The 24024-nt window shown below is 49.8% G+C and overlaps 1 protein-coding gene across 1 annotated transcript in view; it reads left to right on the top strand.

Annotated features, from left to right (window-relative positions):
* LOC102453786 (ATP-sensitive inward rectifier potassium channel 12) overlaps positions 1 to 23037 on the top strand; it is a 63542-nt gene extending 40505 nt beyond the window's left edge. The window contains exon 2 of the mRNA XM_075899693.2: positions 16495 to 23037. Coding sequence (XP_075755808.1) covers positions 16495 to 17955 — 1461 coding nt within the window. The 3' untranslated portion in view covers positions 17956 to 23037. The remainder of the gene's footprint in view (positions 1 to 16494) is intronic.
* Positions 23038 to 24024: the final 987 nt, after the last annotated feature.

Genomic DNA, 24024 nt, shown 5'->3' with positions numbered 1-24024 from the left:
TTCCCTCTAAGTCTTCTCTTTTCCAAACTAAACAAACCTGATTCTTTTAGTCTTCCCTCCTAGGTCATGTTTTCCAGGCCTTTAATAATTTTTATTTCTCTTCTCTGGATCCTCTCCAATTTCTCCACATCTTTCTTGAACTGTAGTGCCCAGAACTAGACACAATACTCCAATTGAAGCCTAATCCGCACAGAGTAGAGCAGAAGAATCACTTCTCGTGTCTTGCTCACAACACTCCTGTTAATGCATCCCAGAATCATGGGGGTTTTTTGTGTTTGTTTTTTGTAGCAATGTCGCATTGTTGACTCATATTTAGCTTGTGGTCCACTGTGACCCCTAGATCCCTTTCTGCAGTACTCCTTCCTAGACAGACCTGTCCCATGCAGTATGTGTGAAACTGATTGTTTCTTCCTAAGTGGAACACTTTGCATTTGTCCTTATTAAACTTCATCCTGCCTCAGACCATTTCTCCAGTTTGACAAGATGATTTTGAATCATGATCCTGTCCGGCAAAGCACTTGCAACCCCTCCCAGTTTGGTATCATCTGCAAACTTAGATGTTGGAGAGTACACTTATTAACTTGTTGATGAAGATATTGAACAGAACTGGTTCCAAAACTGACCGGTTGGTTTGGCCTGTACTTGAACATGCTTGCTCTTCCTTTCTTTCTCTACGGTGTACCTTGAGTGAGAACTAGCAGCAGCATTTAGTCTCTGGCCTTTCCTCAGGCAAGCTAGAGAGCAGGGGTATGGTCATAGTGTTCCCTGTAAGCTGAGCACTTGGGTGGCCGCCCAAGAGAAATTCAAATGCTGCCCTGCTGATTAGCACAGCAGCCACAGCCAGCAGCGGGTGTTTCGACTGGTGGTGCACATCCACACATGCCTAGTGCATATAAAATTTATTCCACATGTGTCTGGAAAAAATTAGAGAGAGCACTAGTCACAGGGTTTGCATCATCCCCTGTTCTGACAACTTGGCAAATCTATTGCCTCCTGGTGCCCTAACTCCTTTGCATGTGGCCAATTAAAAAATCCATCCTCTTAGGCTAGGTCTACACTAAAGGGGAAGGTCGAATTAAGATAAGTGACTCCAGCTATATTAATTATGTTGCTGGAGTTGACATACCTTAAAAATTTCCTCACTAACCCCACAGTGGGAGGCCAATGGGAGCAAACACTCCCTTTGACTTCCCTTATTCCTCGCAGGAGCAGGAATACCTGCTAATGGGGGCACTCTTTGAGTTTGATTTAGTGGTCTTTACTAGACCTGCTAAATCAAACTCCAGAAGATCGATCATGGCAGCGTCCATCTTCCCCCAACTGAAGACATGGCCAAGCATGGGAAACTGGCAGAGTAACGCCAACAGATACCATTTTGTAGCACTTAGGATCCAACCTGGGCCCTCTAGAATGCAATATAGGAACCTTAATTGTGGCTGTAGCAGGGACAAACTGCTAAACCATAGGAAACTGAGTCATGGAACAAGTCCCCCATTGTGCCAGGTGCTGCACAAACACAGACCCAAAAGTGGATCCCTTCCCCCAAACAGCTTACAACCTACATTGCACATAATTTTCCAGGACTCTAGGGGCCACGGTGTTGAGGTCCTGATCTATACAATGAGCGAACTATGCTGGGATTTGAACCTCCTTGTGGCTCTAGAGGTCTAAAAGAGGGTGCAGATGCCTTCCCTGCGCCTGGGAGAATAACAGGTTGATCTCATTTCAGCTTCTCCCTTCCTTTGGGGAGGGAAAGGGCATTGGGAGGGAGTGGGGAAGAATGCTTTTGGGAGGGTTGAGCTCCAGGAACAGGGTCATGCAATACCTACCTATCTCCTAGAGCTGAAAGGGACCTTGAGAAGTCACCCAGTCCAGTTCCCTACCCTCACAGCAGGACCAAGTACCATCTCTGACAGATTTACCCCAGATCCTTAAATGGCCCTCCTCAAGGATTAAGCTTACAACCCTGGGTTTAGCAGGCCAATACTCAAACCACTGAGCGTCTCTCCCCATAGGCTGGACCTTAGGGAGGTAGCAATTTGCCATCACTCATTGGTGGTACTGCTACCTCATGCTGAATCTTGGGGCTAACTAAGCATCCCCCTTTCTGACTGCACCTGCATTTTGTGTCTGCAGCACAGTGTGTTGCCTTGCCCAGCCACAGTCTGCTCTCTGCTCCACCCACTACGGCTGGCAGTCACTTTCCCTTACAGACGTGCCCGTTCTCTTTGCACGCATGGTAACTTTGTGAAGCACTCAGCGTTCAAGATGACATTTTCCAGGCATGGGCTCTGCCCACTGGTTGCGTTTTCAGAAAGTGCAAGTCCCATTTCTTCACATATTTTTAAGTGTGGCGAGAATGGGCATGAAACAAACAAGTAAAGTACCTCACTGTCAAACTGTGCTTTCATCAGCAGCGCACAAAAGGATTTTCAATTTTCACATCCCACTAAACCCCTGTGAGCCCATTCCCATTGTACAGATGGAGAAACCGAGGCACAGAGCAGCAAAATGACATACCTGAGGTTACACAGGCAGAGCAGGAGACTTGAACCCAGGTGTCCTAAGTTAGTGCCTAAACCATTGGGTTGGAACAAAACTAACCAGGCTCTTTCAGACAGGGTGGCCTTACATAGAATTCACTGCCTTTGAAAAAGGAAAGAGGATCACTAAGTTCACTAACTGGCAGCAGTTAGGACTAGAACAGCGGGGGATGCAGCAGTGTTGGAGTGGGGTGCATTGGCAGGTCTGGGACAGCAGGGGGCACTGCAGAGCTGGAGTGAGGGTGCATTGGCAGAACTGCACCAACAGGAGGTGCTGCAGTGCGGTAGTGGAGGTGCATTGGCAGAACTGCACCAACAGGAAGTGCTACAGTACAGGAGTGGGGTGCAATGACAGAGTTGCAACAGCAGGGGGTGCTGAGGTGCAGGAGTGGGGTGCATTGGCAGGCCTGGAACAGCAGAGGGTGCTGAGGTGCAGGAGTGGGGTGCATTGGAAGAGCTTTGTCCCTGCACTGCAATAGCAACTTCAGCTCCCAACTTCTGCTTGGGACTTTTGCCTCCACCCGTTTAATCCAATCCCAGAGGGGCTGGCAATATTCACGGCACAGAATCTTTGAGATGAGTTTAGCCCCATTGATCTGCAGCTTTGTTTGGATTCTGGGTGCCGCTGCTGCTCAGTCATTTGATGATGTTGGATGGCTGACTCCATCACGGTCCTGTGCCATCACCCTGCTCGAGGCATCCCATTCTCTGCAAGGGATAAAACTGACATGGAGCTATTTGGCCTTTTCTCCTGCCTTTCCCGTTGCTTTCCCGGTGTTCTGTAGCTGCCTGCAGATCCCCTCGGGAATAGGAAGGTAGGGGCACCAAAAGGGCAGAGCATGAGTTTCAGCAGGGTTCTGGGAAGTCCCTCCACGTGCAGAAGCGGAACAAACTGTCCTCTGATGAGAACCCGCGTCAATTCCGGGAGCGTTTCCAAGGCCTTGGGCAATGACACCAGCCAATCCAGTGACCGATGGTGGAGAGCAAAGAGGGAACTCAGGCAGCTATTTCAGACCCAGGGCTGGAGGGACACATGGATGAGAAGGCCACTGAGGCCAGCCAAAGGCAGCGTGCAGTGGAAATGAGCAGAAAGCAGGGAAGGCCACGTGCTACAGCTCCTCTATCTGTGATACCCCAGAAAGCAGAGGCAGCCTCAAACTAGCCCGGTGCCCCGGCACATGATTTAGCTATGCCTGGAGAGGGAAGGAACTGGGGGGTGGTCGGACCACAGATCACCAGACAGACAGTCGCCCCCAGAGATGAGGCTGGGGGGTGGAATGAGGCTGGGGGGTGGAATGGGAACCAGCCCCGAACGCTGACGGACACAGAACAAATCTGCTTACGAAGGCCGGGAACCAAAGGCCTGGAGCAGAATCCTCCCTGAGGCTGTTATCCACGTGCCTGGCTGAAGAGGGAAAATGCCCCACTTCCATGCCGTGAGGCACGCGCTCACCCTGACCCTGGGCAGTGCAATGTTTCTCAGCTGGCGGGTCGCCCTGTTTGGCGATCAGCAAGGCCATGAGATGTTGGAAATGTCCTAATCTGAAGCAAAGCAACTCTTGTGCTCCTGCTCCCGGGGCACCTTTCCCCTGCCCCCCATCCACCGGTCCACACCCACCCGCAAATCAACTGGGCAGGCTTAGCCCTGATTTGTGAGTGGGTGTGGACCGGTGGATGGGGGGCAGAGGAAAGGTGCCCCGGGAGCGGGAGCACAAGAATTGCTTTGCTTCAGATTAGGACATTTCCAACATCTTGTGGCCTTGCTGGTCGCCAAACAGGGCGACCCGCCAGCTGAGAAACATTGCACTGCCCAGGGTCAGGGTGAGCGTGTCCCTTCCCAGCTGAGAACCCTAATAGCGATGAACCTTGCACAGGCTCTCTAGCTCTGTGGCTTTCAAACGAGGGGCGTGCAATGTCAGGCACTGGGTCTTGTTGCTGCAGGGAGATCAGCGGGGATGCTAAGGCAGCTCCCTGCCTGTCCTGGCACCACAGACTGTGCTGTGCCCCGGGGCGGTAGGCAGCAGGCCCAGCTCCTGGGTGGGGGGGAGAGCGCACAGGTCTCCGTGCACTGCTCCCGCCCCGAGCACTAGTTCTGCACTCTCATTGGCTGGGAACCTGCTGCTGGCTGCTTCGAGGGTGCAGGAGAGGCAGGAAGCTGCCTTCACACCCCCGCGGCACTGCTGACTGGGAGCCGTTTTAGGAAAGCTCCTCCTACCCCAACCCAGACCCTCCCCAAAGCCGGAGCCGCCTCCTCCTATGCCCCAAACCTCTCACCCTCAGCCCCACGCCGGAGCCCCCACCCTAGTCAAATTATTTTGGGTCAGAAGCATCAATGATTTTCTTCAGCTGGGTCATGAGAAAAAAAGTTTGAAAACCGCCGATCTAGCTGATGGGGAGGGGACTGTGTTCTAGTCTTGCCGTTGATCCGGGAGGTCACAGTGTCTGCAGACGGACCCTTCCATATATGGTGTTTTCCTGCAACTGGGCATGGCAGGGATTTCTGTGCAACCAGGTTTTCTTTTCCATCCAGGAAAGGGGCTGATCTACCTAGAACTGGCCTGCTCAGGTTTTTTGAATCCTCTTTTATTTTGTTATTGAACAGATTGAATCCATGCGGGGCAGGTCCTGGATTTAGGGGAGACCTTGCTCTTTCTGGAACATGGAGCTCAGCCTAGACCAGGGCCTGTTCCTTACTTGATGCCTGACAACACCCCAAAGGGCTGTAGGGACAGCACAGAGCAGGTGACTAATTACCTCCTGAAACCAGAACAACCCTTCTCCCAGGTGCCATTCTCGCCTGGTCTGAGCTGCAGGTGTGGAGCAACCCTGGTTACCAGTGAAATTAACAAGAGCTGCCTCCCCGAGCCATCAGCTGGCAAATCCCCTGGGAAGAGCACAGCTGCAAAGCATTAACTCCCTATTAAGATCTGGGACCTCCAGGAATGGAACCTTTCTTCCAGGCAAAGACGCTGCTTTTGCTGAGCCTTGCCTCAGGCCTGAATCCTAGAGGACTGGTCACTGGTGGCATTGCCCAGCTGGGAAATCTCCCCTCCCCCAGGCTAAATCCCTTCCCCGGCACAAGGACAGTAGGTTCAGGGAATTGACAAGCGGTTGAGTTTAAGGCGATTACTCCTCTCGGGGATAATCTAGAAATTCAATTAAAACTCCCTGTGTCTCTCCTGGCCTGCAAGCAGAGCCGAGGGGTGCCCTGGGATGGGTAACCATGGCTACGCAGTGTTGGGACCCGGAGCAGAGAAGGGAGCCCTTACTTTTAACAGGCTGTCAGCAGCAGTGGGTATTAGCTAATCTCCTTCTGTCCCCTGGCCCTTCTTGTGGCATCGTTTTGGGATCTTGCATGTGGCGTAGGCAGCCAGCCAGTGTGGGGCAAGGGACACCCCACTCAGATCAAATGGGGAGCTAGGTGGGTTTGTGGGAGATGGGCACCACTAACGTGATCATTCCCCTTTATTGGGCATTGGTGAGGCCACACCTGGGCTGTGTCTAGACTGGCCAGTTTTTCCGGAAAATCAGCCACTTTTCCAGAAAAACTTGCCAGCTGTCTACACTGGCCACTTGAATTTCCACAAAAGCACTGACGATCTCATGTAAGATTGTCAGTGTTTCTTGCGGAAATACTATGCTGCTCCCATTCGAGCAAAAGTCCTTTTGGGCAAAACTTTTGCGCAAAAGGGCCAGTGTAGACAGCTCAGATTTGTTTTCCGCAAAAAAGCCCCGATTGCGAAAATGGCGATCGGGGCTTTTTTCCGGAAAAGCGCGTCTAGATTGGCACGGATGCTTTTCCGCAAAAAGTGCTTTAGTGGAAAAGTGTCTATGCCAATCTAGACGCTCTGTTCTGAAAATGCTTTTAACGGAAAACTTTTCCGTTAAAAGCATTTCCGGAAAATCATTCCAGTCTAGACGTAGCCCTGGAGTACTGTGTCCGGTTCTAGGGCCCTCCTATTGAAAGGATGTGGATGCATTGGAGAGGGTCTAGCGAAGGGCAACCATAATGATTAGGGGGCTGGAGCGCATGACTTATGAGGAGAGACTGAGGGATTTGGGTTTGTTTAGTCTGCAGAAGAGAAGCGGGGGGGGGGGGATTTGATAGAAGAGTGAGGGGGGAGATTTGATGGCAGCCTTCAACTTCCTGAAGGGAGGTTCCAAAGAGGATGGAGAGAGGCTGTTCTCAGTGGTGACAGATGGCAGAACAAGGAGCAATGGTCTCAAGTTGCAGTGGGGGAGGGTTAGGTTGGATATTAGGAAAAACTATTTCCCTAGGAGGGTGGGGAAGCACTGGAATGAGTTACCTAGGGAGGGGGTGGAATCTCCATCCCTAGAGGTTTTTTAAGTCTGGCTGGACAAAGCCCTGGCTGGGTTGATTGAGTTGGGATTGGTCCTGCTTTGGGCAGGAGGCTGAACTCGACTCCTGAGGTCTCTTCCAGCCCTGGGATTCTATGATTCTATGAAATCTCGTCCCAGCAGCCTATGTGAAAACATCCCAGCAAAAGGCTAATGTAGGGACATTTCCCCTGTGCTTCAGCAACTCTAGAGAGCACAGCTGTTCCTACTAGCCCTGCCCACACACCCCCGCCCCGCCTCTGCTCCGGCTGATTTCAGACATGTACTCCGCCGCTGGTGTCTGCTCCCGTCCCGCCATCCGCTCTCCCTCTGTGCTCGAATGCAGCCTCTGAGCACAGCGAGCAGTGGGGCTGCGGGCGGAGGGAACAGACGGGTTTCCTGCCTAGTGAAAGGCTTTTCAAAGTGCCTGGTGGGGACAGAGCCAAGGCCCTGCCGCGCCCAAGCCGCATCTGCGAGCAGGAGGGGTATCTCAGGTGTAACTTTCCTCCTGCCCCATCCAGAGGAAAACAGCCAGTTGGGCAGTTTGTGATTTACGCAAGAGGCTTGATCAGGAGACCTAGTGTCCGTTCCTAGCCGCTGGTTTGCAGTGTGCCCGTGGGCAAGTTGGTCAGTGGCCCTGCCTGTGAAATGGGGGTAGAAACGCTCACCCCTGGCAGAGGTGGAAAGGCACTAGCTAAGTGCCGGGGAGCTGTAGTAAGGATGGAGCAGGAGGGCTAGCTGGTCTTGGAACAAACACCAACCCTTTTGGGTAACTGACTTATCTGCTGAGCTTGTCAACATCAGAATGGCCATACTGGGTGAGACCAAAGGGCCATCTAGCCCAGTGTCCTGTCTGCTGACAGTGGCCAATGCCAGGTGCCCAAGAGGGAATGAACAGAGCAGGCAATCATCAGGTGATCCCTCCCCTGTCTCCCATTCCCAGTTTCTGACAAACAGAGGCCAGTGACATCATTCCTACCCATCCTGGCTAATAGCCATTTATGGGCCTATTCTTCATGAATTTATCTAGCTCTTTTCTGAACCCTGTTAAAATCCTTGTCTTCACAACATCCTCTGGCAAGGAGTTCCACAGGTTGACTGTGCGCCAAATGAAGAAATACTTTGTTTTGTTCATTTTAAACCTTCTACCTGTTCATTTCACTTGATGCCCCCTTGTTCTTGTGTTATGGGAGCAAGTAAATAACTTTTCCTTATTTACCTTCTCCACACCAGCCATGATTTTATAGCCCTCTATCATATCCCCCCTGAGTCTCCTCTTTTCTAAGATGAAATGTCCCGGTCTTATTAGTTTTTCCTTATCATATATATAGTAGCCCAGTGTCTGAGAGTCTGTAACGCCGAAATCCTGGCTGTTCCCTCTGGGCGGCGCTGTTTCCTGAAATGCTGGCTGTTCCCTCTGGGCGGCGCTGTTTCCTGAAATGCTGGCTGTTCCCTCTGGGCGGCGCTGTTTCCTGAAATGCTGGCTGTTCCCTCTGGGCCGCGCTGTTGCCTGAAATGCTGGCTGTTCCCTCTGGGCCGCGCTGTTGCCTGAAATGCTGGCTGTTCCCTCTGGGCGGCGCTGTTGCCTGAAATGCTGGTTGTTCCCTCTGGGCGGTGCTTTCGTAGGCAAAACCCTGCCGTTTTTAAGTTTTTCCTGTTACAGACTGGCTCGGCTATCCCTTTGAAACTTATCTACCCAATGTCTTCTTCCCTGCCCCCTCCAATTTTTTTCCTCCCCTCTCCCCCTTCCCTTAATTACTCTTGGTTCTGGACTTCCCACACTCCCGTCATCTGAAGAAGTGGGCTGTGCCCACGAAAGCTCATGATACCACCTACTTGTTTTGTTAGTCTTTAAAGTGCTGGCAGACGATTTGTTGTTTTTTAAGTTTCTCCTTATTATGGCAGCTGCTCCATACTCCTAATCGTTTTTGTTGATCTTTTATGAACCCATTGCTGCAGACAATTCTGGAGGAATCCAAATGTCGTAGCGGCCACCCCAGTCCAGAGCCACGGTGGTAATTCCACGCCATGTATTTCCAGGGGGCTGAAGAGGGGTAGAGCTGAAGTGACATTCTGGGGTATTGGCAATGGGCCAGCAAGAGGAAGGATGGTGTAGTGGTTAGGGTGTTGGCCTGGGATTCAGAAGAGCTGGGTCCAATTTCCATGTGTGATGGATAGGAGGAGTGCTGGCCAGCACCGGAGACGGGAGTTTGTTTTTCTCTTCTTTTGTTTTTCAAGCTCTCTTGTGGTAAACGAGCTTGGGGTACCCCTGAGGGGGATTCAAGTGTCCGCCCCCTGTTTTTAGGGATAAAACCCTTTGATGGTGGCAGCTACCCCCCAAAAGTCAGTGCATTTGTGACTCTAGGGAGTTTCTGTAAGCAGATCCTGTAGAGGCAAGGTATATTTTTAAGGTCTCTCGTGGGCCCCCCACCTTCTGCACTCGGAGTCTCAGAGTGAGGACCAGCTCTGACACCATGTCTGCCAGATTGCGGTGACCTGGGCAGACCACTAAGGCTCAGATTTTTAAAGGTATTTGTTGAAGTGCCTATAGATACCGATAGGCGCCTAATGGAATTCCAGTCGCGCTTCCATCCTGGGAGTAGAGCTACCTCTAAACATCTTTAGTTCCCCCCGTGTCTCTGCATTCCCCTGCCACACAGGGCTGCTGGGGGGATAATTCAATCCTGGTTCTTGGGTGCGCAGCTCCTGTGATAGGCCGGGCGAGCCAGAGCCCTTTGCTGGAGCGCGGGGAGGGCAGAGCGACACACAGCGAGGAGCTGCTCGCGCCCGGGATTATGTTTTATCCTTGTTGCTGCTGTAATCAACCCGCTTCCTCGCTAGCTAGGAGAAGCGCCTGCCTGTCCCTATGGCCTGCTGAGAGTCATTTATCTTCCTGAGCTCATCGGGGCCTGGCCTGCTCCCATCTGCCATTAATTGAGTGGAAGTGTGCAAACACGGAGCGGTGGAGGGAGGGAACTATTCAGGTGGAAGTAGTCCCATTGGCACGGGGTAGGCAGCGCCCTGGCTGGCTGCCGAAGGATCACATCTTAATTGCCAAAGGTTGGCCATTGTCTCTCAGCTCCTCTGCTTTCTGCTTTCATTCGTCCGTCAGCGCGTGGCTTGGGGGCTCCCACTCCTGCTCCTCCCCATGTTGAGTTACTCAGAACGCATCAGCCAGACGCAGCGTCTGGCTTCCAGCCAAACCCAAGATGTATGCCGGGGTGAGGAACCATTTTTGGGTTCGGGGCTACGGCCACACCGGAAAGAAAGGAGTTAAGGCACAGTCTTGGGCCCAGTTAACCCCATCCTGCTACACCAGCAGGATGCCATGACTGGGAGGTGGATCTAAAAGGAAGGAAGACAGACTGGGGAGGAGAGCAAAGAGGCTGTTCCTGTGTGGTGGGTCCAGAGGCGGGTGTGGAGTGGTGGCCCTTTGTCAGAGGCAGGGCCTGGCTCTGCACAGCTGGATTGAGACCCAGGAACCTGCAGCTGGGCATTAACACAGGCTGCTACAGCTTTATGAGGAAAGAAGGGGGCTGAAAGCTGAGGCCAGCCAGCCTCCTTGCAGTGTCTTGGCTGAAGAGTTAAGCCACATTTATGGTTCAGGTGGGCTGAAGAGAATGGGGGGAAACTGAGGCAGTGCTGATGCATCCCTGGGTCATGCCACGAGGGGGTGCACTTGGATGGCAAGTCCCTTGTACATCCCCGAGTGCACCAGTGTTATCTCTGATTTACTGTTCCCCTGTGCAAGCGAGAGGAGACTCAGGGCTGGTGCCACCATGTCAGAAGCCAAGTTCATTGTAGGCTTCCTAATTCCCAGCCCTCAGGAATGTAGAAACCCTCTTCGACTTCCAGTAGATACAATGCAGGGTATGGCAGTCAATCCCCTAAGCAGGCTCAGCCAAACCTAGCTAATGATCTCCTTTCACTGAACACAGTCTCCGACAGCGCTGGAGGATAAGTGCAGTGTAACATTTGCTCCCGTTCCAAAAATATAAAATTAGCGGGACTGTTCGCAGATTGTTGGAGACCCTTGGATTCAGCCCAGCCATGGGGGTGAGGAGGGTGTTTGGTGCAAAGTGGCAGAAGCAAGGAGCTGTAAGGTGGGTCTATAACTTGATTTAAACTTGTAAGCAAACATTTCTGCATTCAACCTCAATAGCTCTGTGAGGGAGCGAACGTTTATTCTCTCTTGGCGTTAATATTATGAGTCTGTTTCATTTCCTGAGCACTAACAGTAGCTCAGCACCATGCAAAAGACACTGCTTTTAGGAATTTACAATTGAAGGCCTGAATCGGCAAACCCCTGCTCATTAGCTTAACTTTACTCCCCAGGAGTAACGCCATTGAAATTAGGATTTACACCATGAAAAAAATCAGAGATAACAGCTTCCAGGAAACCTGTTTGGGGGCTGAGTACACCCTGCCAGCTGTCCAGTTTTACAGCCTCTGGATTCTCCTGGAGGTCCAGTTTTTTCTTATCCCTCAGATGTGGCAGCTCTCCCCAAAACTAGGGCCAAATTGACAAAAACGCTCAGTTTCCAATTAGGTACCAAAATATGTGGCTGGATTTTCGAATGTGTTCGTCCACAGCAGCTCCCAGGGTAACATACAAGGCCAGATTTTCAAAAGAGATCAGCTGCTGGTTTGAAAACCTGGCCCTGATCTGCAGGCACGGAGCCGTTTAGAAAAATGACGGCCACAATCAATTTCCCTGCCTGCGTCACGTGTGCAAACACGGGGCTCCCATGGCAAAACGTAAAAAGCGATCCACTTTACAGGGACATTTTGTTCAATCTCCTTTATAAATAAAACCACCCAAGCTAAATAAAGTACTAACCACAGCTAATCAGAACTGTGGGGGCACTTGGTATAATAAACCCAATTCAGATCCATTTTACTTTCCTTTATTTAGCTGTGGTTTAATTATACCACTAGCTGCAATACTGAAGTCTTGGTATTGTTCAGCCTGATGTTTTTCCCCTCCCTTTATGAGCATCTTTGACTAATTTTTTAATGGCTTATCCCTGCTTGTCTGGAGGCCATTTCTCTTTCTGAGAAGAAGTTGACAACAGAGTCTGATTTTCCATTGCAGGACTTCCATGAAATTGTTACATTGGCAGGCCCACTTTCTGAAATGTTATTAACAATTCTCTATGGCTATGTCTACACTGGCACGTTCTCACGCAAAAAACTCTTTTGCGGAAGAGTTCTGCAAAAACTCTCCCGGAAGAGAGCATCTACACTGCCATGTTCTTTTGCGCAAGAGATGTGCTTTTGCGCAAGAGCATCCATGCCAGTGTAGACGCTGTCTTGTGCAAGAAAGCTCTGATGGCCATTTTAACCATAGGGCTTTCTTGCGCAACAAATTCATGTTGCCTGTCTACACTGGCCTTTTCTGGAAGAGGGCTTATTCCTGAGCAGGAGCGTCAGAGTTCTGGTGCAAGAAGCCTTGATTTTATACATTAGAACATCAGTTTACTTGCGCAAGAACATGCGGCCAGTGTAGACAGGAAGCAAGTTTTTGCGCAAGATCGGCCATTTTTGCACGGGATCGCGCCAGTGTAGACACAGCCTGTTAGTCTTAGCATGGAGTTTTCTATGATTTTCATAGCTTCTGAAATGTATAAATGATTAGTAAATAGAGCAGCAATAGCTAAATGTATTGGCCTAATTGACATTCCCTGTTGGTAAAAATCCTTATTGCCTGGTATAACAAGTATCTACTCCAGCATTTCCTAAAGTGTGGGGTGTATCCCCCAAGGGGAGTCATATCATACTCACAGAGGGTATGTCTACACTACCCTCCTAATTCGAACTAGGAGGGTAATGTAGGCATACCGCACTTGCAAATGAAGCCCGGGATTTGAATTTCCCGGGCTTCATTTGCATGAAGCCGGCCGGCGCCATTTTTAAATGCCGGCAGTTCGAACCCCGTGCCACGCGGCTACACGCGGCACGGAGTAGCTAGTTCGGATTAGGCTTCCTAATCCAAACTAGCTGTACTCCTCGTGGAATGAGGAGTACAGCTAGTTCGGATTAGGAAGCCTAATCCGAACTAGCTACTCCATGCCGCGTGTAGCCGCGCGGCACGGGGTTCGAACTGCCGGCATTTAAAAATGGCGCCGGCCGGCTTCATGCAAATGAAGCCCGGGAAATTCAAATCCCGGGCTTCATTTGCAAGTGCGGTATGCCTACATTACCCTCCTAGTTCGAATTAGGAGGGTAGTGTAGACATACCCTGAGGGGCACAGACAAGTGTCTCCTTTGCTCTCCAGGGACTCAGTTTTCATTTAGAAAAAAAGGAATTCTAGCTGCTATGGTTGAGAAAATAACTTGGAAAACATGACCCAGGTGCAACCAACGTGGTGTCTGCTTCAGTCTGAAGAAAGCCTGATGCAGTCGCTGTGTAGTGTGAGCTACCATGTTCATTTCAGTGGGTAATAACGTAATCACTTCTATATTTATGAGCCAGAGATCGATCTTCTGGCGTTCCATTTAGGGGGTCTAGTAAAGACCTGCTAAACGGAATGCTGAGGGCACCCCAAGTCGGTTTTGGCTCTCCTTGCTCCCATCAGCCTCCCACTGGGAAGACGGCACAAAGATTGGTTTAAGGTATGTTAATTCAGCTATGTTATTTACGCAGATGGAGTTGCGTACCTTAAGCCAACCTTCGGGGTCTAGTAGAGATCTGGCTTTAGATGCCTATGATGATGCTTTGAACATCACCCTCCTTAATTATCTCCCTGCTCATCACAACCTGTAAGTGAAGAGAAGACAGCTCAGACTGGGAAAATCTATCTGATCTACTCTGAGTGACCACTCCATTTAGGTAGGCATTTAAAACTACATGAGGGTGCTAAAGGGTGTGTATATGGGTGTGATTGGTTTCATTTTCCTGGGTGGTGACTCAGCTTTCACAGGGTTGAGGAATGCCAGCTTTTAAGTAATGCCATTAAACACATATCTTTCAGCAGGAGTGCAAGGCAGCCTCCCCAGGCCACAGGGGCAAAGTAGGGAGGACCCTGGTGCTCCAGGAAGAGGTGGGGCCTCAGGCAGAAAGGGCGGGGCTCGAGCAGTCATCCCTCAGCCTTGCCCAGCCTTCACAGTTGCCTGGAGCACGCTACACAGCGCTCCTGTGGCGATTTAAAGGGATCAGTGGCCAGGTCCTTTTGAATCACCGAGGCCTGGGGCAATTGTTCCCTTTGCCCCCTGCTGGTGGGCCTGTCTTTCAGGAAGCAATACTCTTATCTCTGTAACTAACCTAACCCTACATAGGGATGGTTGACCAGGCATTCCTAGCCCACGTTTTCCATATCCCATGCCCAGTGCGCAGGCAAGAAGGGAGACAGTGAATGGGATTACATGTTCCCTGTCTGATGGAAGCTGCAATGTGCTGTTTTACTGTGTGAAGGAGGAAAATGCTGGGCCAGATTCTCTCCTCAGTTACATGACCTCACTGTCTCTCTGCAATTTAGTGGACATGAGGGCTAGACTGGGAGTTCATTAGCTACAGGCAAGTCACTGGAGTTACACTGGTGTAAGTGAGAGGCATATCAGAACCGTTATATTGTAGGGAATTATTTTAGTGGCATAGTCAGATTTCCCCATGGTGTGTTGTAAGTATAGGGCTTGGGTGCTCCTGGGTTCTAATCCCATCCACTGACAGGCTCTCTTGGTGACTTTGGTGTGGCTGCCTTAGTTTCCCCCATCTGTACAATAGGTGTAATAACAGAACTTCTGGAAGGTGCAAAACTCTAGGTGCTGTTATTTAGGTGGAAGATTCTTTTTTGAAAAAGCATCTTGATAACACTCCTCTGGTGCCTCGGTCGGCATTGCGAGGGTTCTCACTGTTTCCGCTCATCTTTTCCATCCATGTGCAGATTTTTTCCATCCATGGGTGGAATAATTTTATGTGCACCAAGGCATGTGTCAATGTGCACCACCAGTTGAAACAAAACACATAGCTGGGGGCGCTCTGCTAGTCAGCTGGGTGGCGATGGAATCTCTCCTGAGTGGCCGGTGATTCTCATTTACTGTTCACATTCCTGAACTGCTCCCCACCCCTGAAAAGCCCGTGTGGGCTCCCTGAGGATCTGCAGGTGGATGGCACGGCAGAGGCATGGTGCCGTGTTTCTTTGGCAAATCTGGGGTCCAAAACTGGACACCGCAAAATGCCTTTCAGCGGAAATCCTTGTATCCTTGCCAGATGGGTCGATGTAGCCACAGGCAGCTTGTGTCTGGCACCGCTCCTCTACACTATGATGCCGGGCCAGCCGGCCAATCCCCAGCCTGCAATGTGATGGGAAAGGGTGTGCTTGCTACACTGTATCCCCCGGCACCAGGACTGATTGCAGGAATCGACTGGATCGATTGCTTTAGCCAGCCCTGTGAGAGAAACACTATCCTGGACATTGTGCCTGTCCCAGGGCGCCAGCTGGGCACTGGGGTGCCTGGAGGGAATGGGGGTGTCAGGAAGGATGCCCCCTCCATGTACAATACTGCCCAGCCAGTCCTGGCCCCTGCCGAGGGCAGGGGCTGCACTAAGTGGCTCCATGCACTGATCCAGCGTGGCACGTCCGTGTTGCGGATTAGCTGGAGAGCGAACAGCTCCCAGTGATTTTGTGAATGGTGCTGCCCCATTGCTGGCTGCCTGTCTGGTTTACGGACGAGCCATCCACCCCCAAACTTTGCAAGCTCCTCCCGGGCCTGATCCAGTCTCTGCCTCCCCTGGGGGATCGAGGCGCTCGGCCCCTGGCAGGATTAGACTTTGCTCCATGGAGCTAATACCCACCGACTCGCTGAGGTCTGCTCAGACCACCTGCATGTCAGTGGGGGCCAGCAACTCCCCCTCCCGCAATTGCTGGGGCTACGAGGCAGGTGCAGGCAGCTCCCTGCCTATTCCTTTGACCTCATGGGAGCGGGTGCTGGGCCCAGAGCTGCCGGGCCCATGAGCTGGGAAGCTCCTCAAGTACCCCTCTGCACTAGTCTAGTCCTCAGGAGAGCCAGCTTCTATCTGTGTCTAGGCTGCTGGGTAACCTGGGCAAGTCACTTCACTACCCAACTGTACAATAGGGGTGCGATGCTGACTTCCCTTCCAGATCACTCGGAGATCGACTGATCAACAGCATGAGCTAGAGATTATTTATTAATATTATGTATTAATATTAATATCTGCGTGCACGGATGGGCAAATGCCTTTGTGCTTCCCTCTCCTTTTCCTCTCTCCGCTCCCCTAACCCCAGAGGCTCCTGTGTGAAAACAGAGAGTGCCTGAGGGAAAGAGCCTCTCTCCAGAACCTGCATGCAAGCAGACCCGTCTCTGTCTGTTTGGCTGGCTTAGACGCTCATATGTCTTCCCAGTGACGGTGCTCACATAGGCACTACAAGGAAGCAGTCTGTTGGATCTCTGAGTGTCATTCTTAATTCACTAGGTAAGGCCCAGAAGACCCCTTGGAGATAAAGTAAGTCACTTCACCCACTACCAGAATGCAGTCACTGCTGGGGAGGAGCACGTGGTGTTTGGGACAGTGCCGCTGCACGTTTGCTTCCATTTTGTCACGTTCAGGTTCTGTGTCCAAACGGTAACGTGTATCTTTGTTTTCTCATTGCAGAGTCTCTCACTGGATCTGTTTGGTGAAGTAGCAGCAAAGACTTTGCAGCCTTGGACTTCTCTTCTGCAACCGCAGAATTTGGGGGGGAGGGGGGCCGGGGTGGGGGAGGGGAACATCCGAAGGAGTCAGACCCTTCACGTTCTCTACATGCTTGACTCGGGAATGAGTACAGGCAGAGTCAACCCGTACAGCATTGTGTCCTCCGAGGAAGACGGGCTGCGGTTGACCACCATGCCAGGAATCAACGGTTTTGGGAATGGTAAGATTCACACCCGGAGGAAATGTCGGAACAGGTTTGTGAAGAAGAACGGGCAGTGCAATGTGGAATTCACCAACATGGATGACAAGCCACAAAGATACATCGCTGACATGTTCACAACGTGTGTCGACATCCGCTGGCGATACATGTTGTTGCTCTTCTCCCTGGCCTTTCTGGTGTCCTGGCTACTGTTTGGGTTGATTTTCTGGCTCATTGCACTTGTCCATGGAGACCTAGAAAACCCGGCTGGGGACGAGGACTTCAAGCCATGCGTTCTTCAAGTAAACGGCTTTGTGGCAGCCTTTCTGTTCTCCATTGAAACCCAAACGACGATTGGCTATGGATTCCGCTGCGTGACGGAGGAGTGCCCGCTAGCCGTCTTCGTGGTGGTGGTGCAGTCCATCGTGGGGTGTATAATCGACTCGTTCATGATTGGGGCAATCATGGCAAAAATGGCCAGGCCCAAGAAAAGGGCCCAGACATTACTTTTCAGCCGTAACGCCGTCGTGGCCATGAGAGATGGGAAACTCTGCCTGATGTGGAGAGTTGGGAACCTTCGAAAAAGCCACATTGTAGAAGCCCATGTAAGAGCGCAGTTAATTAAGCCCAGAATCACCGAAGAGGGGGAGTATATCCCCCTCGATCAAATAGACATCGACGTTGGGTTTGACAAAGGCTTGGACCGTATTTTCTTGGTGTCTCCAATCACCATTCTTCATGAGATCAACGAGGAAAGCCCTCTGTTTGGAATTAGCCGCCAGGACCTGGAAACAGATGACTTTGAAATTGTGGTGATCCTTGAAGGGATGGTGGAAGCCACTGCCATGACAACACAAGCGCGGAGCTCCTACTTGGCAAGCGAGATCCTGTGGGGTCACCGCTTCGAACCCGTCTTGTTTGAGGAGAAAAACCAATACAAAGTAGACTATTCGCACTTCCACAAAACCTACGAGGTGCCATCCACCCCGCGCTGCAGTGCTAAGGACTTGGTGGAGAACAAATTCCTGCTTCCTAGCACCAATTCCTTCTGCTACGAGAATGAGCTTGCCTTCATGAGCCGCGACGAGGAAGAGGAGGAGGAAGAGGACGATGACAGCAGGGGTCTGGATGGCCTGAACCCGGACAACAGGCATGAATTTGACAGGCTCCAGGCCACGATAGCACTGGATCAGAGGTCGTATAGAAGGGAGTCAGAAATATGACCCATGGCCCCTTCGCTAACTGTTCTGAGGGTATTTTTCCTCTCATCTTTTCCCCTACCGCCTGCTCAAATTATGCAGAACAATGCAAGTGCCATAGGAATGCTTGAGAAATTAGTATTGTTTGTAGTTTTAAGTTTCATTGCAATAACCACTGAACGGTCTGTGATAGGAAACCACAGCCAGCCACAACATGTTTTGAACTTCCAGTGTTGATAAAGCAAATTAGAAAATGTACCAGAAGCAAATTCAATATGGCGGCACTGATAAGGGGGAACGCCATGGGTGGGCCATGCTGGAGTATCTTCTTTGCACGCAGAGAGATGGTGGTTTGGTTTTCTTTCACTCCGTGGAAATGAAAGCGTTTTCATGGAGCCAAGCTTTGAGAGGTTCAAAAGGAGGAAATATCAGGAAACAAATCCTCTTTTTTTGTTTTGGTTTTGTTTTAAACTGAACAGAGAAATTATATATATTTCTGGCAGGAGTTGTGATTCACTTGCACAAGAACAACACTTGAAACCTTGTAACGTAAAGTTTTTTTTAATTTAGGGGAAGGGAAATGAGGTTTTACTTTGTCAACTTAGTGCTCAGGAGACAGCTTACCAATCATCATCCTCATAGAATCATCTCACATTCGACGCGTGAGTCAATATTTTTGTTTAAACAAACAAGGCAATGGGGAAACCACATGAGTCATGTGAGGGTGCTCAGCGGACTCCAGACCTGCCTCCTGGTTTTTGGCGGGCAAAGCTTGTAGCACTGAATGGCTGAAGCCCAGGGCCAGCAAAAGCACCGAGCACAATTACTGGCAACATAGCCATGAACAGGGAATGCTAGATTCTGGGATAGACAAACCATAATAACGATCCTTAGCATGCGATGGAAACATGTCTGGTGGAGGCGGGGAGTGGGGCTGTGCGTATCTGCTGGGTCAGCGCTTTGAGCACTGCTATTTTGTCTTTTGCGCCTTTGGTTTAAATGAGCTGGAGGCTCCTTTGGGGTAAATCAGCTGGGTTCCGTTAAGTGGCTAAGGAGGACACATTCTGTTCTGAGTCACACCGCAGTCAATTTATGCCCACTGTGGAGCTGGTGCTGTATATCCAGTGGGACCATACAGAATTTTTAAGTTTTGTAATTAATTGAATGGAAGCTCTAGGAGTCAGGGACTGCCCATTTTTTCCAATCAATCTGATCCACACACACCCTACTGAAAAATTCAGTTGTTTTGAACATGAAAACCTATGGGCAATATTTTTTTTGTTTGGTATTTTTGCCTGGAGCCAAATTTATAATGAGTTAGTTGCCTTCCCTTGTAGGAGCAAGTATTCTGCCCTGGAGCACATTTCTAATTGATGAATTGGGCTGGCATTGGACAGCACTATGTGCAGAGGCCAAAAAAGCAAACCACCACTTTCGCTGACTCAAACCTCGTCTGTGCTCAGAGCAGGGGTCCCATGCCTTAGAGATGCAAAATTGTTCAGCTCTCTACTGCTTTTCCCCGGCACCAGAATTCCAGCTTTGAATGGCTTTCTAGTCAAGTGCTCTTCCTCCAGCCTTACGGCATGTCATGTGTCACTCCATATGGGTGCAGCCATGCGGCAAGAGCACAGAACAGATCATATGTAATAAACAGGGCCCACACTGCACACGTTACAGGCTATTATTGATTCCTAGCTGTTTGCTATTCCACCAGGCACAAAAGATCAAGCCTGTGTTTGCAGGGAAGCTTTTGTTCCCACTGGGAAAGGACATCGGGACACTCTAGCACTGTGCAGAGAAAAGATCCATCTCGAATCAGAATGAAAGCATTGCCGGTAACCTACCATTATCTGTGTCCCAGTGGCCTAAGATTCATGTGGCCAGCTGTCACTTTCCTACGTAGCAAACTTCCCCGGGACAGCTAGTGTAGAGCTCAGAATCTCCTGCTCTAAAAAGCACAGATTCCTGCTACTTCAGCAACAGGAGAAACACTAAGATCCAGAGGTGAAAGGAAGCAGGTGCGCTCTGGTGCACAGCTCTGGCAAGAGCTGGCTGAGCTGCAGCAAAAGCCAGCAGGGCGCTATTTAAAGAGCTGGCCGAGACCCGGGTTGCAATAGGACAGCACCTGTAAGACATTTTAAGTTACTTTCACCGCTGCTAAGATCTAGTGGCAGTATAGTGCCTATGACACACGGTTGGGCAGCTTTTATTCTCTCTAACAGTGGCTGTTCAGAACCATGAGCCAGGTCATTTGCTGTAGCTTCTGAATCAGTGAAAGAGGGAATGAAAGTGGGTGTCCTGAGATGTGGTCCTTGTTTATTACCCACCTTCAGCTCTCGTTATCTTTCCAGGGCATTGCAAGCAGTAGTGACCAGAGCTTGCTCCCATGCATGGGAGGAGTTAAGTATTGTTGTCCTCGGTGGCATGGAGAGGCGAAAAGACTTGCTCAAGGCCATTGAAGGAGCCGGTGTCGGAGATAGGATTAGTCCTGTGCTCATATCATCTATGTCCCTTGAGAGAACTCCCATCTTCCCCAAGCCAGCGTGTGGCACGTGTCCTCCCATACTGCTGCCTTCTAAGCACTGGCTAGAATGCAGCTTGAACAGTAACAATGAGCTCAAAAGCACAGGAGGGGTCACCAAACCACAGCGGTTCCCTCTCCGGGGAGTTTTTCCTCCACGTTGTCCTAGCACCATTTCCAGCAACCGTTTGCCTTTCCAGCAGTGGCTGAAAGCTCCACACTGCTCTCTTAAGGGGCTACTTTATTTTTGGCTTCCTCTAAATGATGTGCAGTCCTGCACTATGGGGGGGGGGGGGCGCGGGGAAGCATCTGCTTCTCCTTGGCAAATGTCAGCACTGCTGCGACTATTTCCAGCTGGCTTAGCACATGGGGCGTCCTGAATCCTAATCCCGGCTCTGCAAAGGACTAGACAAATGGCCTTGAGCAAGTCTCTTAATAGGTCTCCCTCGTTCCACCCGTAACATCAGGGCGCTTCCATGGGGTGATTGGAAGGATTAAGTATTTCACATGTCTCTGTCTGATGCTGCAGGGGGTAGGGGCTGCCAGTTTGGGTTGGACGTATTCCTGGAGGTTTCAAAACTGATATCCAGGGAACTCGGTGGCGGTGCCTGCCAATGCAGGATGGGCAGTGTCTGTCCAGTGCCCTGAAAATGGTCGGAGCTGAGAATTTGTCCCTTGTGCAACCAGACTGTATGGTCACACAACTAGAGATGGGCATGTCTGCATAGAGACATCGTCACACCTCCCCAGGAAGCCCGATGGTCCGGGCATAACTTTTTTGTGTTTCTAGGGCAGAAAAGGCAGATGTGATCCCACCCTGTTCCCTGCCTGGTTCCAGCTGAACCATCCCAAATTCCTTTCTTTGATTTGAGGGACAGTTTGGGTGCCTGCTTCTTGGACAACGTCGGTGAGGATGCAGGGGGCAGGAGTGGGAGGAAGAAGGATAGAGGACAAGCAGCCATCTTGTGGGTATTATTTATTTATTTTTATTTTTATTTTTTCTAAAATGCTGTTTGAGGTGGCTTTAGGCTCTTTTGGGAAAAAAAAAGATGCACAACTTTGCTGCTGTAGGGTTCATTTCGTAATCTATATCACGGTAAATATTTGTACATACAACTGAAAAGAGAGAAAAAATAGAGATGTCTTTACGTAAATTATTGCTTTTAAGAAATATTATATAATTGTACAGTTCCCACCTGGGAGATCAGAATAATATATACATATGTATTTTTAAACTACTGCATAGGAGGATGTGAACGAGCTTGTGGAAACCCATGCAGCCCTAGTGAATTGAATTTCAAAGACTTTTCCTCAGTCTTGTTCACACGCCCCCTTCCCCAAACATCTTGCTAGTGAAGAGCTAGCTCTGGAGAGTAATGTTATATATAATGTATAGTTCTAGAGATGGAACGTGCTGTTACATTATTGATAGAATTTTTTTTTGTCTAACTGTGATTGCTATAGTTGATCAGGCTTTTTACAACTATCAGGGAGCAATATGAGGATGTCCCTACAGTTTCCTCTAGGCTAACAAATAATAGTGTCACATCAAAACACAAGCATTCAGAAAGAAAATAAGCCAAACAAAGTCTGACATTTGCAAAGAGGACCGGCAAAAAGCCTGTAATGCAATGAGAAGGCTACGAAAGGGCACTCTAAGTGCACTCTTCATGTCCATTGTACCTGTTGACAGCCATGCGTGTAGGAGTGGGGGCGGCCAAGCCATTAATGAAGGGGGCGTGGTTGCCTTTAAAAGGCATGGCCTCTGAAAGAGTTGTGACCTCACACCGAAGGGCTCAGGTGGAATAGGTCTGGAGCCACCAAATGGAGTTACTGTGATTTACACGGGTGTAGCGGGCAGAATTTGCCACGTGAAGAGGTACTCCATCAAGTTCAGGCCGGGTGGTCTTCACCCTGGACTCCACACAAATCTCAGCCCAACTCAGGGATTTCTTGACAGGCCAAGCAAAACAGGATTCTCCACATGACCGGGCATTGCCAAGATCTTTGTGTTTCTTTTGGGTGTGAGGTAATTTTGTTTGTGTTTAATTTCCCGAGTTCAGAGATGAGTTGGGGACCTTCATAATCAACTGCAAATGTGTTCTTTCAACAGTAAATCAAAGGAGCAGAGGGGTTTTTGCGCAATTGGTAATCCTCATTCTACAAGGAAGAACGCCTTTTTGCGAATGAGCTCTTTCACAAAATGGCGTGTATGGATGGGGAAGAGGGAGTTTTTTTGGAAGAAGAGGGAAGAGGAAAAAGCACAGGTGCCCTGGTGGCCATTCTGTCCATAGCAATCACTGCTTACATGAGAGATAGCGTCCAGGCAGTCTGGACTCTCTCTTTCGAAAAAGTGCATCTCTTTGTCGATGTGCTTTTGCAATGTGGACACTCTCTTTTGCAAGAAGTTTTTGCAGAAAATCTCTTCTGAAAACAGCTTCTTGTGCAAGAAGCCTGCAGTCTAGACTGCATCCCTCTGTTGACAGAGGGATGCAAATCAAGCACGTCGAATTGCTAATGAAGCAGGGATTTAAATATCCCACTCTTCATTAGCATAAACATGGCTGCCACTTTTTTTTTTTAAACAGAGCTTTTTCGGAAAAAAAAGTCAGTCTAGACGTAGATCAGTCAAAAATAAACCCTTTTTCGACAGATCCCCTGTATTCCTCAAAAAATAAGGTTTACCAGATCTGTCGAAAAAGGATTTATTTTCAACAGATCCACGTCTAGACTGCCATTTTTTTAGAAAAAGCTCAATTTAGAAAAAAAGCGGTGGCCATGTTTATGCTAATGAAGCACGGTATATTTAAATCCCTGCTTCATTAGCCATTTTGATATGCCTTATCTACATCTCTCTGTTGACAGAGAGGTGTATTCTAGACACAGCCTGAGAATTGTTGACGTCAGAGATGGAAAAGACCCACCCCATCCTCTCTGCCAGCCCTTCTGTATACAATTAACTCCCCTCCCCTGAGTCAGGACTAGAGCAAACTCATATAAGCAACAGCTGCTTTGGAAAGGAATCCGTTTAATGGGCAGGCTGAGCCCGATCCTGCTGCCATTTCTGCTGATGCAGCCTCAGTGGTGTCAAGCAGTTTGCATAAGTGAAAGCAGAAACTGGCCTCTAAGGGCCCGGGTTCAGGAGCCTCCTCAAACATAGCTACAGCCTGAGGCTTTGCGGAACAACGGCAGCTCAGCCTGCAATGCGGGGAAATCGAATCCCCTTCACTCCCACCCGGGGTGGGCAGAAAGTCTCCCTTCCCTCCCAGGCTAGTTTCTGGGGGACTTGGCCCAGCTTTCTCCAAATGATCAGGCATACAGGATAATTCTGCTGCTGTTTGCACCCAGGGAATGGAAACTGTCGTGATACGCCTTAGCTGCTTCTTATTTACTCTAGTGCACTTAGTCTGTAAGGCTGGGACAATCACTTACCTGTAACCTTTCGAGATTCGGTGCCTGCTTGACCTTCATACCTTTTGTAGGAGATGAATTCAAAGCCACCTTTTCTATCTTTAATAAGGCAGAACAAATGTGTTTATTTTTAAGCTTCCCTGCTCTTTTCTTTTCACTTG

This window comes from Pelodiscus sinensis, chromosome 15, assembly GCF_052426305.1.
Source record: "Pelodiscus sinensis isolate ZL-2025 chromosome 15, ASM5242630v1, whole genome shotgun sequence".
NCBI lineage: Eukaryota > Metazoa > Chordata > Testudines > Trionychidae > Pelodiscus > Pelodiscus sinensis.
The sequence above is the reverse complement of the archived record's forward strand: the minus strand, read 5'-3'. Positions and strand labels throughout refer to the sequence as shown.